This window comes from Macrosteles quadrilineatus, unplaced genomic scaffold, assembly GCF_028750875.1.
Source record: "Macrosteles quadrilineatus isolate MER2022 unplaced genomic scaffold, UCM_ALF_1.0 Scaffold_8__2_contigs__length_117827958, whole genome shotgun sequence".
Classification (NCBI taxonomy): domain Eukaryota; kingdom Metazoa; phylum Arthropoda; class Insecta; order Hemiptera; family Cicadellidae; genus Macrosteles; species Macrosteles quadrilineatus.
The window spans coordinates 100,531,137-100,550,273 of record NW_026542601.1 but is presented as its reverse complement, the minus strand read 5'-3'; the positions used below and the strand labels follow the sequence as shown (position 1 = coordinate 100,550,273).

The following is a 19,137-nucleotide window of genomic DNA, read 5'->3' as shown; positions in this document are numbered from 1 at the left end:
AAAACTTCAACAGTGTGCAATTTGATTATAACATTTATTATAAATATTTGTCCAGTCTTACTAAAAGTTAAAGGCTGGCTTATCAAAATTGTGAAATTTACATCATTTAGCCAGAATTGGTCTAACAGTGCCTGAGAGAGTGATGACTCCAACGCCAGAGTCTTCTACCCACGTTGTGTTCTAGGTGATGGTCAGGCATACAAGGTAGAGCCGTGCTGAAGAGTAGAGCGCAATTTAGCCAGGAAAGGTCTGCCAGTGCCTGAGAGAATGCTGACTCCCACCACCAGTCTTCTAACCACGTTGAGTTCTAGGTGATGGTCAGGCATACAAGGTTTCGCCGTGCTGAGGAGTAGAGCGCAATTTAGCCAGAAAATTTCTGCCAGTGCCTGAGGGAGTGCTGACTCCACAACCAGAGTCTTCTTACCACGTTGAATGAATGAACGAATGAAATGTGTTTATTTCCACATAATACCGAAAACAAAATCATACTTTTTAATACAAAATATACTTACGAAATAAAACTAAGACTATGAATAAAAATAATATTTCTGTATAAATTAATTCAATGGATTAGCCTATATGAAATACAGCAGACATAGGCAAGTGCTGCCTGTGCGTCTTTTGGGTTGCTATTTAATATTTAAAGTAACCAAATCATTTGGAATTATTGCCTATAAAAAAGATTAATAATGAAATGTATACTGTTGCTCAAAAAGTTATTAGGTTAGAAAGGATATTTAAAACAAAACAAAACAAGATAAATATTTATGCAAAATCTCAACGCTGTATATTAAACCGTTTAGGATGTTATTAATGGTTTTTTTTTTTTTTTTTTGTAAAAAAGACATCAATACGGACATACGGAAAACTAGGCACCCATGTTCCTATAAACCTAAGCAATAACACTATGTACCAGAGAGTTACATATAGTTAGAGAGTAACTCTATGTCAAGAAAGTTACGGGATACCCTGTATAACATTGATTCTTATACTATGGCTTAGGTTTAAAAAATTACAATACTCTAATGATTTTTATGCAAAATTTTTATTTTGGATATATTTACTGTGTCAGTAATGCGAGTTTATTTGGGCCTAAAATTATTTTCAATTACTTGAGATGACAGGGCCATGCACATAATGTTGCGCAAATAGTACCAATACGTGAGCATGATAAAAAATGTGATATAGTTTGTTTCATACATATTTTAGACTGTATTTTATAATGTCATGGAAATTGTGCATTTATATTAGGCCTATATTTATTAAAGTCTCCTAAAAATCAAATACCACGAGCAATGCTCGGTCCCCTGGTACTCAGAACCAAAACGTACAACCCACCCGGTGTCAAGGCCAAACGATCCCACGCGGTCACCGTCACTTTTGGTGCGAATCGCTGCTCCAGTCTGGCAGGAACGTCCCGACGCGGCGGCGGTGTACTTGCATCGTGACGTCACAGGGCATGCACTCAGTCACGTGACTGACGATGAACTCTATCAAAGTTACAGTTTAGAGTTTACGAGCTGTCTCGTCGAGTCGTAAACAGATTTAGTTCGCGAAGCGTCCACCCGGCGCTCCACCGTCGCTGACTGCACCACCGCTGCACTGATGCGTTTGTTGCTCGCCAGTGCGCCGCTGCGCCAGTGCACTTCGGTTCTGTTATCAGTAAGTGGCGACCTAGATATGAGTGGACGCGTGTCTAGAACCAAGCCTAACTGTGCCCGTTGCCGCAACCATGGGATCCAGGTTCCCATCAAGGATCATAAACTGTTTTGCAAGTGGAAAAAGTGCATTTGTGACAAATGCAGTCGTACGGCAGAAAGACAGCAGGTTAGTGCGGTTTATTCAAACACTAAGTTTGTAAAATAAACAATTGATCTTTAATGATAGGCGAATCAGTTAATGAAAATTTTGTTATAAAATGTGAGTACATAAATTTTACTTAGGCTTAAACGGAATCAAAATAATTCCTTTGTAGAATTGTTTATGTTTGATTTGCCGGTAGTATAATCAGATGAATTCACTTCTATACAATATCTAAGATTATACTAAAATCAAATGTAACCGCACATTATCGTATCCCGTTCTTTAGAAATAGTAAAGTAATGTAGTAACGCAGTAATTTAATAATGTAATATATTTCAATAAAATATTTGGAATAGTTAATATAATTGCTGTAGCATTTTTCATAAATGATTGTCTGACGTTTGTTGTTCAAATTGTATTTATTACAATGTTGAATTTAAATAAACTTCGTTTGAACTTTGGCGCCATTAACTATAGCGCTGGTCATTGATAATAGGCTGGAATAAAAATGTTTTACAAAATTGTTAGATTAAAAACCTACTACTTTTCAAGGTTTGGACTGGTTATGCATATTTAAATTTGACTATAATCAAAAAATAATATGTACAATAGTTTTTTAACTGCAGTTTTCTAATGAGCAAATCACACATTTACTTTCATTTTTTTTATGCTTTAAGTTGTTTTTTTTTTGTTTTGTAGTTTTATCGTTGAATTAAAAAAAATACAACTACCACTCGTCGCTTATAAACCCATGGACCGGCAAGTGGCTAGTAATGAAAAAAAGTAAAAGGAATATTGCCCATTTCAATAAATTATTTAAAAGTAGGATTATTAAATCTTATATTTAAAGTAAAATCACAGAAAAAAATTTGCTTGTGGTGTGAAAAAACAAAACGTGAAAATAATACCTTTAACATCAAAAGATAATTATATAGGTACGCCTAGGAGAAAAATATTATTTAAAAATAAAACTTAAAAGCACAGTGTACAATTTTATTATAACATTTATTATGAGTATTTGTCAAGTGTTCCTAAAAGTTGATGTTCGGCTTATCAAAATTGTGAAATTCACATAATTTAGCCGGGAAAGGTCTGCCAGATCCTGAGAGAGTGCAGACTCCACCACCAGAGTGTTCTTACGTTCTAACCACGTTTTGTTCTAGGTGATGGCCAGGAAAATTAGGATTCTCCGTGCTGAAGAGGTAGAGCACAATTTAGCCAGGAAAGGTCTACCATTGCCTGAGAGAGTGCTGACTCCACCACCAGAGTCTCCTAACCACGTTTTGTTCTAGGTGATGGCCAGGAAAATTAGGATTCGCCGTGCTGAAGAGGTAGAGCGCAATTTAGCCAGGAAAGGTCTGCCAGTGCCTGAGAGAATGCTGACTCCACCACCAGTCTTCTAACCACGTTGTGTTCTAGGTGATGGCCAGGAAAATTAGGATTCACCGTGCTGAAGAGGTAGAGCGCAATTTAGCCAAGAAAGGTCTGCCAGTGCCTGAGAGAGTGTTAACTCCACCACCAGTCTTCTAACCACGTTGTGTTCTAGATTATGGCCAAGCAGACAAGGATTCGCCGTGCTGAAGAGGTAGTGAGCAATTTAGCCAAGAAAGGTCTGCCAGTGCCTGAGAGGGTGTTAACTCCACCACCAGAGTCTCCTCTTAATGTTGATGACTCCCTTGACTCCAACTACTCTGCGTGTGCCTCCCCCGCCACGGGGTCCGCCCCTCCGTCACCACCACGTCAGCAACCCCGGCTCACTCCACCTCCGAGGCCTTTCCATGACGGTAAGAGCATTTTTTGTGATTGGGGTGCTCTTTCTAATGTTGTAAACCGTCGTTGTCTCTTATTACCCTTTTATCTTTTCATTCTCAAATAAATTTTCGGATATCCTATTGTTATGTTCTTCTTTGAGGGACAAATAAATCTATTAAAAAGTCTCGAAGCGAAATAAAATATTAATACATTTTGTATCCCTATTCATAAATTACAAATAATAAAACAATTAAACTCGTGGAACTACTAGCACGAAAATTAAAACTTCAAAATGTAGAGTAAAATATGTACATTGAGCATTTCCCGTAGAAGTAAAACAACTCGGTTGTGTTTCATACAACCTTTTTTATTTTAGTTCATATTAAGCCTCAGTTAACATGCATAACGTTATTATTATTAATATTTTTGTGCTTCACTAAATAACTTAATTTGTTGTATCACTCACTGGAAATATTTTTGTAAAAAAATGTACTATGTTGTAAATTAAATTGATTTAGCGAATAAAGATAACAAGTGATTGTTGTTCAAAAGTTTAATTGACTCTGTAACAAAAAAACTTATCAGTAATCCGCGTTGATTTTATCATGTGCTAATTTGGAAACGTTTCAAATCAGTGAGTTTTACTGTCCTTTGTTGCAACTTTGGCGTTGCAAACAAAAAGAGAAACACTGTTAACACAATCGCTATTATCAGGGTAATATTAATAGACAGACATTTAATTTTAGTTCTAGTAAACTATAACATATTATAATTATAACGTAGTTATAGTTAACGTATTATAGACGCTTCCTATTTTAACATAGTTGGTCTTTCCTCTTACTATTCGTGTAAACATGCATCACGTAAACATATAAAGTATCTAGTCATTTTAAAGGACCTGTATTTTGTTACAAATGTTATAATACTACACAACACTCTAGGCGCCTGTGTGCAGTATTTCAAAAGTTATATTGAATATCTTAATGTATAAAAACTTTTGTAGTAAACTTGTCGGTGCCCCACGTTTTGTTCGCTACATGTAATAAAGGGAAATTATTTTGCATTTCAGCAGCAACAAAATGAAATACTAATGTAAAAGTTTCAGTTAAAGCACATAAAAGGAAGAAAGATACAATGTATTATAGTTGTATATTGTGCATTTTACAACAAGGTTAAAAGAGTTTATATCTTATCGTATACGTATCTTATCACATGTATTACATAGGATATCTTATCAAAATGCATCCGTTTTCGAGACAGCTTTTTTTAACAAATCAAATTGGTGCATTGCATTTACGACAATAAATGCTCAACAGTCAATAGATGCTGTTGCTGTGCAAATGTTATAAATAAACTTACAGGTAACGTAATTTGGAGATACCGATCTAAGCACCCTAGAATGTCATTACTGACTTATACCACTGACTAATCGCAGGCTACAATTTTGTATTTGATTATTTAAATTTAATATTTGATGCATTAGACGTTTTTATGTTAATTTCTAAGACTCAAATAGTTAAAGGGGGCCGTGCTCAAATTAGAAAACTTATTGTTTAATCACACGATTTATGGGGCTTTATTAAAACTTTTGATATCTATGGAGCTAAAAAGACTGCAGGAACGAAGGAAATTCAAATCCTTATTCAAAAGATGAAAACTTCCTTATGCTTTGTAAGTTAGAAAATGAGTCGTGGGGAGTAAATATTGGGTTAATATGCGTGTGTTGGCAAAAATAATAACTGAAATTGTCAATGCTTTTTTGTTTAAAGCTGGTTGACATTCAAAATAAAATATTTTAAAAACTTTTCTGATGAAAAAACCATACAACCAAAAAACCATAACAAAAAAACTATTCTGAAGAAATTTACGTTATAAATAAAAACCAAGGCTGTTTTAAAATAACCTTAAAGGACTATATAAAGATTTTCCAGTCGTTTATTTCTAGTTGTGAAACACGGGATAAGGTACTAGTAACTTGTATAGTTCATGGAGGAGGCATGTCATAACACTGACCTTCCAGGCAACCATATTTGTCCAGTATAAGCATTGACTTTGAATAGAGCAAAGCTTTTATTTGCTTTGTAAACTCTAAGGCATTGCCTTTGAACTGTTGAAGTAGACCTCACGTTCTGCTGTGAATTCTGAAGCCCTTTTAGCAAATTTCCCTATAGGGAAGTAGCTATTACCGTAGGTCTCATGGTAAGACTTAGGCCCGGGACCGATTAACTTTTTCATTTTGATGTCCCCAGAGGCCAAAAACACCATTCGTTCAAATTTTTATATATATATATAGATTTATATATATATATATATGTGTCCGTGAACACGATAACTTGAGTAATTTTTATCCGATTTTGATGAAATTTGGTTTGAAGGTGTAAAGCGGGATAAACTTGAATGAGTTCGCGATCCAGCATGATCGGACCACGGGAACAGGGTTTTATGGGGGGTTTTATGGGGTAAAAATTGGTTTTTCTCACTTTTGACCCTCAAAACACAAAATGTCCCATTTTTTCTCTAAACATTCTTAAAGAGCTTAAAAAAACAAACAATTCAGTATATCAAAGTGTTTTTGTACGGTTATTGGTTACGGAGAAAACTAAAAAAATTGTAAATTTAAAATTCCCATGTTATTCTTATGGAGAATATTGTAAAATGTTGTAGTTTGCTTGTTTATGGATATATTTTGATTAAACTTGGCAAATTTATTTATTTTATAGTAAGCTATCAATATTTTACTAAAAACACACTTTATTAGTTTCCTTGTAGCAGCAAACCTAGGTACCCGTTAAACCTAATGTTATTTAAATAGATCAATTGAAAATCAATTTAGCCAAATGGAAATTCGCTTAGACGGCAGGTTTGCTGCGGCGGGGGTATTTCAGGTATGTTTCAGGTCCGCCATTTAAATATGATGTCAACCGTTGTTGGTATTCTTTTATGGATGTTGCTTTAAATTTTTTCTCAACGATAAAGTTGTTTCCCTACAGTTACCTGACAAAGTGGGCTTCCTTGCACTGATTGTAACACCCAAAGTAGCTAACTGCTACATTTACCTACTTTTTACGCACTCATTTTCTCTTGCCGCAGCAATTATCAACTTTATGTTCTATAATCGGTGCAAGGAAGCCCATCTTGTCAGGTGACTGTAGACAAATAACTATTGAATCTATGAATGAATTCTGTTCTGGTGTATACTTCGTGATTCGCAACCAGGCAATATTTTTCATTCGATCTTTATTTTTAGTTTTTAGCTGGGTAAACAATACCAAATAAATAGTAAACAGAAAAATAACCACTGAACTTCCAGAAAACACATCAAATTCTCTCTGGCTGATTCATAAGGGTGATAAAACTGCAAGGGAGTATGTTTAGGGTCTCAGTAACAATAACTCCCCACCGAAGTATCCGACACTTAAGTGTCCAATAACTGCGACTGTGGCTCTGCTGGAAAAGACCAGACTCAAGGACTCGTAAAACAAAGTCAGCCGCCGACATTAAGTTTAACTATAAAGGTGGATGCGACTTTGATTGATTTGTAGCCGGCTGTTTCCTTCAAATAAGCTGCTTTTATGAGATGCGCGAGGTTATTCTGAACATGTGTGTTTTTAATTAATGAGACTGTGCTATTTAAATACATCTTATGAGTAACAAAATTATTTTTTACATATTCTCTGCAACGCTACAACTTATAACATTATCATTGAATTGAGACAGGGATACAATGATGTGTATTAACCTAAATATGGCCGAATGATGTGTGTGGAATGTTTTAGCAAGATTTTTGTAGCTTTGTTAATGACCCTAAAACCGCTCTCTGTTTATCCATGGATACTAATTTGGCATTGACTATGCATGCCCAATAATAAAGCACAGCTGGGTTCCCTTTGAAACAATTAAACATTTTAATGAACAATTTCAGGTTTGAGCTTTCAACCTACTGATTTGTAAGTGACCACCACATTCTACAGCAATCCATAATCTCTAGTACAGTATTATTTTTTTAAGCTGATGTATTATTGTCGAAAGGTCAGATGATTACGATTTAAGTAACGATGGTGTGTTGTAAAATTGAATAGGAACCCTTAAGTGTTTCTATGTTGTTTATGGAGAACAAGTTTTTATATTGTTCAAATCCAAATAGATTATTAATCTTTTGACTTTTTGATAGATATTGTAAGGGCTTACCTTAAGCAATCCTAATATTGTTAATCCGATATCAATTTCGAACCCGAAGGTTCATCTTCATTCGGAGTCTAGGTCGACCAAACGTCTATATTAGTATCCACCCGATACTAACAACCCGTAATGTTTTGAGTTTGTAGAAAATATAATTTATCCCTTTCACAAATCACAGTTGACACAAAAATTGTACACAAATTAGGGATAAAACCATGGTTTTATGTAGGTTGACCTCACTTTAGGTTGGGAACACATGGCCGGCTACTGTCAAAAGAAATCATATGATAAAGTATACATATATACATATATCATAGTATAAAGTACGTGCTTTTCTGGGCTCAAAGTAGCGGTGCACATTACACTTACGTCCTTAATCTCGTATAGACTCTGTCGCGGTTGCGCCCATCTAAACTGTAGTTGTAGAATACAGGAGCCAAGGTCTTGTGAAGTCATGATGTGGCATTTTGAAGTGTTCAGAGACATACAGTTCTTGACACATCATCTCTCCACAGTTGAAAGACTATCCTGGAGCTCATAGAAGTCATTTATAGTAATGTCTGAATACCGCTTGGTGTTGTCTGCGAACAAGAGGTGCTTGATATGGATGGCTCTGGAGATGTTGTTTGAAGATATTAAATAGGACATGATCGGGATGTGAGTTCTGGGGACACCCGATGTAGCAGAGATCAATCTTGAGGTACAGGAAGCAAACTTTGCCATCAGTTTCCAGCCACAGAGGTAAAATGAAAATCAGTCCAATGGGCCGTGGATCCATCCCGTGAGCCGACAGTTTGGAAAGCAGGTGAGGGGGACTGACCCTGTCAAAGGCATTGGAAAAGTGAAGGAATATTGTGTCAACCTGCATGTGATTGGAGAACGAAGAAATTATGTCGGAGTGAAACAAGATCAAGTTTGTCATAGAAGATCCATCCGGTGAGAAGTCATGCGGCAAGATAGAACTTTGAAGTAGCGGGAAGACCCCTGACAGAATTAGCTTCTCGAAGACCTTCGAAATCACTGACTGGAAAGCGATCGGTCTGTAGTTGTTCACCTCGGAGATCGAGCCAGACTTTTGTGTATAAAATAACATAGAGGTGCACAAAAAAGTTACAACATGTAGGACAACTTGTGAAGAGAAAATTTATGCCAAGTCCCCTCAATCTTTGTAGGATGTGAAATCAGTTTAATACATGAGGTTTGATCAATTCAGGTCATAAACTGCCTAAAATACTTACAATACCTAATCTTTTTGTATTCTGAACTTCACATATGACATTTTAAATCCACTCAGTGTAAGAATATGTTGTGATTATATTTGCTCCTTCCCAGTAACTCGTGTCCCCAGAGCCAGTAAAGTGTGGATTTAACGCGACAGTTACGCGATAAAGAGACCAAGATAGCAACAAAGTAGGTAGTGAATTGCTGAGCTCGCTTCGCAAGGTCAAGTAGGTTGCATCACCACAAGCCGGTTGCACTTAGCGTGCACAATTTGGCACAAGTGTCGATGAATTATGCTCAAATACTTGCCAACTGCTGTGGAGACGCGTCTGTAAACTTATGTAATATTAATGTTGACTATTTTAGTCATACTTCAAAACTATTGGTCAAAAGAAACTTTATTTATGATGTATGATTATTTCATCAGCCATCGAGAATTCCTCTACTCGTGTCCTTCCAGTTTTAATGTTTAAAATGTTGGTTTGTTGCACTATACGTACACATTTTAGTTTTTCTCTAACTGCAGCGATAACGGATGTTTGCATACATGAGTAACGTTCAATTATATAAAAAAAAAAAAAAAAAAAAATCTGTTCTTAAGACCAAGATTGATTTTCCGAAGCATACTCGCATTTAGAAATTTGAGTTATGTCAAATAAACTACGATATACAACTGAAACTGCTTGCAAACATATTTCACGGTAGTTACATTATCACATAAAGCTGCCGATTTCTTAAACCAACATTTTAGTTACTAATTTTTTTTTTTAAGAATGTATCGTAAAAATAACTTGATGAGCTCCTATTTTTAAACTAGATTACTTTCTACACCGAGACAAACAAATGAATTCTTTCAAACTCAATGCTATGTTTTCGCAACACGTAGTAGCGAAATAACTTTGTTGCGATAGAGAGAGACAGAGGCATACAAAGTAGCCAAGCCAGTTTGATAAGCGGTGGTCAGTTGTTGAGGAGGCGTCGCTACGTCATAGGTCACTGCCCTGATTTTGGGCGAGAGCTATATCTGTTTCTCAGACGGTTTGGTCGGACAACGATTTGACTTCTGCTATGAGGCATTATCGTTGTTCTTTAACATCTTTTTTTGGACTCCGATAATTGATCATTTAAATCGCTCCATATTTCTTAGGAATGACAGTAAGTGAATACGAAACTCGAGCTTGCAATAAACATACATAGAAAAAATGCTAACAATTTACGCATAAAATGTGAATAAGAAGTTTATTTTCCTTTCAGAATTAAGACGCAGTTGACATCGTCGAAAATAATAATCAACGCTAAAAGAATGTTAGATTTTTTTCATTAGTTTTTGATAATCTAATATTAAATTGTACATGAAACCGCCTCAACAATTAATAATCTTGTAAGTATTACCAGGTTAAATGTGGATTAAGCGATAGTAATCATTAATTTACAGCGCTGCGTATTTTTGTTGGGGTTTCAAAATACAAGCAAATTCAGCTTTGACGTATAAATGGGCTGTCAATTTTATTTTCCATAGTCGAACGGTTCTTTCTTCGATAAACGTTCTAAAAATGCAAGCAAAAACAAAATTGTTTAAAGGCTCATATATGAGTATTGAGCCTCTTTCATATAAACATCACACTATACTGTTATGCAATTTATGATGCCCAAAAAGTACCAAATTTTCAGTATAAAATGAAGAAGAAACCCCAGATTTACAACAAACCACAAACTATTCAAAATCCTCGATGGTTTCTCAGCAAATAAATTCAAGTGCAGTGCATCCATAAAAACACATCTGTCACAAACCAAAGCAATGGTGCGACGACGTTAACGCACTCTTTGTCGCCACGCACTCGTGAATTTATGGCATATTTACGATCAGACGGCCTACAATGCTCTTGACCGATGATTGGTTGTGTGTATTGCACAGACCAGCTGACCAACAATCGACTGTGTTTGTCCTGAGTGGTTGTGGACGCGGGCTCTCGAGATCGTGAAATATGCTCCGTTGAAAACCTACGAATTGAAAATGTAAACAAACTGGACACTTGGAGGACCATATGTAATCAAGCACGTGTTCTTAGTTTAAATGCCGTGTTCAATGATGGTGAGATGACGTAGTTTACGAGACTGTAACGGACATTTTCTCCAACGATTGGTGAGAATCAAAGTTTTCACGACGTTTCGAGATCAGAAACTGGTCCCGTACTCAGGTGAGAAGGCACTTAAATTAGAATATTATGGTTTCACAAGCCAAGCCGAAGTTGAAAAAACACTATCTGAAAACTTGCTTTACATTCAAAGTTTTTTTAATGTAAAGGTAGGGTTGTGACCCATCATTTCAAACTGGAATTTACGCTGATTACAATGCCACAATTCGTTTTTAAAAATAAAAAACTTGTTTCAGCAAGTGGAATCATTTTTGTCTACATTTAATACCAATGTATTAGTCAATTAATTAGTTTTTGAGGCATGACTGATTGGATGATTAAATCAACCTATTTATTAAGCTTAAATAGATGATTGATAATCAATGTTTTAAGGTAATTTAAAGGTATTGTGGTCCCGTTTACGCAGGGTGTTTTGTTTCTTGTTATTTAAACAGCGTTTAGATAATTTCACCTAACAAAACGATCCATCCATAAACTATTGTTGATTCTCATTCGTTAAAAAAAAGGTACAACTCCTAAAATCAATCCTAAAATAACAGAAACATTTAGTGGATATTGGCCCTGAACGTTAAAAAAAACACACACACATATAAGAAGTACAGTAAATGATTTCTACTTGCACTGTTAAAAACAGTGTTTAAAAAGTGTAAACATATCACACCTATTCCGAAAAGTGGGTGGGCTTGTCTCCTGTTCAGAAAAATTTTATAAAAATTCATTTTTTGCAAAGAAACGAACACACTTTATTGGTGCAGACGTCGGTTTTGGATTTTATGGAGGTTCAGGGTTTGAAAGCCGCCTTAGAATTATCACTTTACGAGTGGTTCTAATTATTATGAACTCCTGAATTGGCGTTATTATCTTTATTCTGGCGAAGGAAGGTTGCTAGATAACTGTATGGTTTGGTGTTTTTTTTTTTTCATTCGGAGAAAACACATTACAATCCAAATTATAAGCCTGGGTCCAGAGGAAAGGTTTGCTTCCAAATCGGTAAAAAATAACTGGTTTGTACAAATAATAAAAAGGGCTATGAGCGTGAACTAAAATGTTATTTGCGTTGTGACTTGTAACACTCCTCAACATTTTCACTACTTATGAGAATAAAATTGGCAATCAAGCGTTCTTCTTGTATTGTATTCTTTGAGCGTGGAAGTGACTTTGCCAATGTTGCAAAATATTTTTTTGTTTCAGCTACTGATTTGTGGAAGTCCATCGTAAAGTTGATAGAAACGTGTCATCTTCCACTCAACATTTCGCCACTGTTGTACATCATCTTTACGGAGATCACACCGAACCCAGATGAAGTCATTAAACGTATCAAAGCTGGTGAGTTATTGGTGTTGTTGATAGAAATAATGTATTTTCCGAAACGAAATGTGGGTGCAAAGTTTTTACGGGATCATTGTATCAGTTTAAAAGACACTTAGAGTCGTAAGTGTTCAGTATGAACGTTTAGGAAATATTTTGGATATTTTGCGGTAGTATATGTTTTAAATACAGCGTGATTTGTACTCAGTGTGACAAAATTTTTTTGATGTAAGTACAAAGTAAGTGCAGTGTGATGATGCATATAAAATGTTCCAAGTCTAAAAATTAGCTTACCAAAAAAATATTTTATGTTTTTCAAAAATAACCATGCTTTTAAACTTAATACAGCGATTTCTGAATTACCTGTAAATGGATTTGAGTAGATAATGTCATTTTCGTGTTCTACATTAAATTTTGAATAAGAATAATGGAAAATGACGGGGATCAGTTGTAAAAACTCCATTGTAAATACATTCAAAGATAAAAATTAAGATGTTTTATAAAAATTTAAAAAAAAACATTGGACTATTGCATTTGTTCACACCCTGTATACAAGAAAGTGTCGGAATATGTTAAAAACTGCGCCATTTTATAAGCTTTTTAACCATATGCTACACCATTGAGCTTTATCTCTGCTTATGTACGCTTTAGTGGTTTGAAGACTACAAAGCATGGTGTCTTTAACATTTAAAACATACAAAGTCGGCATGTATTAAGCAAAAGTTGTATTTTTGTTTCAGCTTGAACAGTAAAAACATTAAAAAAGTTCCCTGTTTTCTGGTATTCAAACCATTAAAACAAACATAAAAATATCTAAACTTCAACAGTGTAGCATATGGCTGGAAAGCTTATAAAATGGCGCAGTTTTTAACATATTCCGACACTTTCTTGTATACAGGGTGTGAAAAATGCAATTGACCATTTTTTTTAAATTGTTATCAAACATCTTAATGTTTAATTAGAAGGACTGTGCATTTATGGTGCCGTCAAGTTATTATGAGAATATTCAGGAGCTGTTGGCCATCTACAACTGGATAAAGTTGAACTGATCTTTTTTTTTCAAAAAATAGTCTTGAATAAAATTAAAAGATTACCTTAGTACCAAAGCTGCACGTAAATCTCATACATCAGTCCATCCTTCATTCTTTCATATTCAGGTTACAAAACGCAGCTTGGTGTCGCTGTTATACATATAAATAGTATATTTTCTTTTGATAGTAGTTTTATGTATTAATTAAAATAATTTATTTATTTATATATACAACTAGTAAGGGCGGTGTAAACAATTTAGATAATGCTATTTAGATTGCCTAGGGTATTTTGAAGGGGTCCATCCTCAAAAACGGTGTATTTATTTACAGAAAAACGTTGTATTCGATACATATAATGTACATCTTCAAGGTACCTACTATTCATTTATCCTTACTCTAATTAAGAGAAGGGCATGATTAATATTGAGCTATAGAACGCAAAAGGATACAGATTATTTTTTAAATAAGGATAGTGTATGCCAACATTGAAACCTATATTTAATTTATTTTCTATGTTTGTTTGTTCTTATACATTATTTTAAGATTTTTTATTTCTATCCTTATATATATAAATCTTTGCTCAACTTTCTCAACATTTTGGGACGTACAGACAATCAAAAACAAATTTTCTTGAGCTCCAGAATAACAATTACAGTTGGTGAGAATAAACCATATCCAACCCGTTAAAAACTAACCTAACCTAACAAAAACTACTGATAAAAAAGTGTCGTGAAGATAAGAAGGCCAGTTGCATCATAATCGTCAGACACTCTTATCTTTTTTATAAGTAGAAATGAGTTAATTTTCAGCCACATATAGCCGGACTTCTTTCACGTTACTTTGATATCAAGCTTAATCACAATAATTACATCTTAGAGTCATTTTGTAAATTGAATGACTATTTTGCAAGAAACCTTACCCTATGACTTAATATGCATTTTTCCAGCAACATATGTGGCATTCAATCCCAATTTAATTACATTAGTAAAATACCAGTGAGAGTTTTAAGAAAGTAAAAGGATTTTCTTTAGAAGTCTCTTTTTTATATATCTTTACATCTTTGACTAAATCTATGATTTATAGAAAATCTGCAAACTATTATGCCTTTGGTTGAATGTTTCTTTTTCAGCAGCTGGGAAGCCATATTGGATAAGCGCTGGGCAATCTCAATGAAGTAAGAAGGTCTTCTATAAAACACCATACTGCTGTGCATCATTACGTATATCTTTGACCACATGTTTCTTTTCCAGCAACTGAAATGTTGCATTCAATCCCACGACTCCTAGAGATGTGCATGATGCCCGACAGCACCATACCTCTTCTCATAATAATCCTCACTGAGGTCACTCCTAATGCTGACGCCGTTTTCCTTCGCATGAAAATGGGTAAGTGCCATTATTGTTGTGGCTTTGTTTGTTGTTTACTTAAAAATATAAAGAAAAATACGTTGACTAACTTATAAAAGAAAATACATATACCAACTAAATTTGTAATTCAAAATATGTGTTCTGTACTTAAAAAATAACACTTCGAAGAAGCTGATTCAAAAGGATTTCTGCTTAAATAATGTGATCCTATGTTTAGGGAACAAATTTTTCAAAAAGGGTAAGAAAGGAATGTTGTATAAATCAATAGTTTAGACCAGACTTTCTTTAATACTGGTATATTATTTATATGTGTATCCACATAAACAATAGTAATATTAACAAATTATATCCAGTTGCGTGAGTGGAAAACAAATAATAGGTGCATACACTGTTTTTATTATGTGTTTATAAACATAAACTTTGTTTTAGTTGTTATTATTATTGGTATTATTGTGTGTATAAGTCATTGTTTTGTATCGAATACATGACAATGCGTCTAAAGCTTATTTGTTTTGCATAATGTATCTTTGTCTACGAGAACTTATTTTACCAAAAAAAGGCTAAAACATATTTCTTTGTTCTAGGGATTACATTTCACGTCTCCAAAAGTTTAAAGTTTTATTTCAATAAAGTATCTGAGGATTTTTTAAATCAATATAATATTTCCGATGTTATTTTAGTGATAAATATATTTAACTTGTATATTATTTCTTATGATTTATATCTTTTAACATTACTATCAGTTCTGCTTTTTAACCTAAGAGCTAATATCTATAATTTAAAATATTTAAGCAATCTCAAGAATACACGGATATAAATAAATGTTCTATATTTGCTTCAAGAAACAAGAAGACATGGGATTATAATAGTAACATTAATGGTCATTTAATCAAGACTAATTAATCAGATATATTTGTCTTATTTCAAATAATATAAATCCTCAGATTGAAGAATTGTTATGAAACTGAAGAAGAAGAAGAATTTAAGAAGATTAAGACACGGAAATGAACTGTTACTTCATACTGTAGGATCTTCTGGTGAAAATATTATGACATTGAAGAAGAAGACGCATTTAAGAAGATTGAGATATGGAAATCAACTGTAGATTCATACTATAGGATCTTCAGATTAAAATTAACATCTATGGAGAAATGTATAAACATCAAAAAATTTTTGCATTAACAGGACCTAGCTGAATGTCAGTTAAAACTCTGAAACTTCTTTTAAAATTATTGAAATATCAAAATTGGGTGAAAGTTTAATTTAAAGAGGAATTTCATGTATTTCAATCGAATTTAAAGTCAGTCATAGCATTCTTACAGGTAATAAAAACATTCTCATCTACATTGGATGCAATTTAAATCAATTAAAGACTGCTGTTGGAAGTTTATTTTTGGAAAAACAACTAACGGAATTAATTATGTTTATTTTTCAATATTAACAAAATTGCATTTAAAAAAAAATCTATTATATCAATCAATTTAAGATGTTTTGCAAATGCTACCTGAATATAAGAAGAAACCCACCAAGAATCAAAACATTGGAGGAGGAGAGGAATGATCATTTGACAAATGTTTGGAGCAAAAAGGAGAAGAATTTTTAACCAAATATTAACTGCGCCCATTTAAATGGCCCCTCAAAGTAATAACCTGAAAGACACGTTTGGACCAACTATATTATACAAAGTAGTTTTCCAATTACAATATGTATTTTTTTTGCTAAGATAAATCTTTTGCAATTCAGATATTTTTGTAATTGCTAATGCTATATCTTTGACAATTAATAGAACTTCAGCATACAAAAGTCAATAGCAAAACTAATAATACAATGAAAAATTGTATAAGATTTGATAATATTTTTGGATTTTGCCTAACGTTACTCTATTTTTGTCTTAAGCCAGGAGTGATTATACTCTTTATTCGTTTTCTTAACTATGTCTGCGTGCTTATCTTAGTAGTGTGCCCTTTAACACGTAATAGACCATTTTCTACTTCATACTTATATGATTGATCGTTTGAAATATTCACAAAAACGTAATGTTGCAAGATTAAAAATCAACAACAACTTTCTGTTCTACAACAACTATACCAACGGCTCAAGATCTCAGCAAAAAAAGATAAGGAACATAAGGAACATTATCTAAATTTAATTTCTTCCCGTCTGGAACATGCTACAAAGAAGACATTGGAAGAATAAAACTAACAACTATTATGTTTAAACCAAGTATATACTTGGGGAATATCAATTTAATTATTTAAAGGTTAATTTAGGTTAAACATGTTGAAGATGTTTAGATATCACCCGATTGTTTTGAATCCGTATGAATGATCTGTAAAGATTTAGAAAATTTATCAAGCATTGTCTATCAAGAAACACGAAATAGGAAAATTGAAAGAAAAAGAAATTATGGAAGAACTGCAAAGTTTGCTTCACACCAAACAGTTTTATTTGAACAGCAATATTAACTTTATAAATCGTTAAATATTTCATTTTTGAGTACTTTTTTTACATCAAAACTATTACAGTACTGCAATTATTAAGTAAAATGAAGTAAAATAATGTGTATACATTTATAAAATTGTATGCAGAACAAGAAGTGTGTATTTACACACTTGAATTGTATGATTTTTTTATAATTAATGTTTCAAAATTAATAAGTGAAATTGTAGACGACAATGTTTTATCAAGAATCTATGGAATTCGTATTTGCATTTCCCCCATCCAATGGCCTTGATCTGTTGGATCCACTTTACAGATAATAGGAATACAGAAATTATAACAAGGCAAGCGTCAAACTAACATTTGAGTAGCTGCAATATAAGCAGAAAAACAGATCATGAGATTAAAGTTTTACAAGGATTTAAAATAGATCGTTCTCTATTTCGAAGCCCCACATGATACTTTGTTTACCTAAACTAAAGTGAATATTGCTGACTATCACTCAAAAGTTCAGTGAGCAACTGAAAATTTCCATCTTTATGAAGTCATCAAATCGTAATTGTTTATGGGGAAGATGAAAACAAGACACGAAGAAGAAGATTTGAAACCCTAGGATGAGAAGCTGAGAAGATTCGACTCTTCGTGAAGGATTTAAATGGATGGTTATGGAAGTTACTAACAAAAGTTGTGTGTCAATAAAACCAACCAAACGAATTAACTACTGGTTTTTGAGTTTTTTTTTTTGTAGACTCATAATTATTAAAAGAGACTTGCACTCAAACCAACTCCTAATGTAGAAGAAAGAAAGAAAAAAGAAAGAAATAAAGAAGAAAGAATAAAGAAAAAATATTGGTCCACCAAGCTACCGAAATATTGGATCTAGCTTTTACCACGAAGACTTTATGAAAATCTACCTTACGAAGGGAAACGTTCCAAACATCTTTTTCTCACCCCCTTACCCCCCTCAATCAATCGCTTTGAAGCATTTATCAAACATTGCAAGCACGGGGAACCAAAATTGAGCAAATCAAATTTGTAAAAAGTACACTTTACGTAATCAGAAAAATGGCACGCGTAATCAAATACTTTGTACTTTGAAAGACCTAAGAAATTATATAGCCTGCATATACTGACTAGTGAACCTAAAACCTAGAAGAGGATCGTAACGAGTTCTAAAGCTGTGGTGCTAAAAGTTGAAAAATACTACAGTGCTTTCTAGCACATTGACAGTTACAGTGCTGTTGCAGACATTGCGAGTTAATTTATTGCACCTAGACAGGTTTAAAATACTTTCTGCAATACTTCGTTTAGAATTTAATGCCAAAGTCGTAAAACATATAGAAAATGTTTCGCAATAAACTGGATAAAGAGTAAAGAGGATCGAAGTTAGATGCAGGCCTATAAACTTTAACGAGCGGTGAGTTCTCAGTGCATCTACCTCTTTGCACTTTGTACGTTTCTACTACCTCTTTGCACTTTGCACGTTTCTACTTCATTTTGACACAAACTGTCTAGACTAGCAACTAAAGATAACTCAAGACTTAATACGGAGATTGCTGAAGCTATTTAAGAGCTATCGGTAACTGAGATAGCGAGAAGGGAGATGCTGCAAGTGAATACTTCCAAGGTACAGCTGGGACTGTTTAGTAAAACTATTTTACTTTGTTCACTATCAACGGATTAAAGGTCCCAATCACAGCTAGACTCATTGGTTGATTCTTTTAGATTTTATTTAACTAAAAGTAAACGATTTTCGGTGTAATGTTTTACGTTACATTATTCATTCATAGGCTACAGCGGTCAGTGTCATCTCTACTAGTAATGGAATCAAATAACTTAAATCCATTCTAAGACCAAAATTGTCAAGAATATAATGTCAAA

General features: G+C 33.8%; 1 protein-coding gene across 1 annotated transcript in view; it reads left to right on the top strand.

Moving 5' to 3' along the window:
* The first annotated feature begins 1,605 nt into the window (after window positions 1-1,605).
* Window positions 1,606-19,137, top strand: part of LOC129000606 (uncharacterized) — a 44,304-nt gene continuing 26,772 nt past the window's right edge. Inside the window, exons 1-4 of the mRNA XM_054427568.1 lie at window positions 1,606-1,827; window positions 3,350-3,587; window positions 12,303-12,437; window positions 14,701-14,835. Of these exons, the coding sequence (XP_054283543.1) occupies window positions 1,606-1,827; window positions 3,350-3,587; window positions 12,303-12,437; window positions 14,701-14,835 (730 nt within the window). The remainder of the gene's footprint in view (window positions 1,828-3,349; window positions 3,588-12,302; window positions 12,438-14,700; window positions 14,836-19,137) is intronic.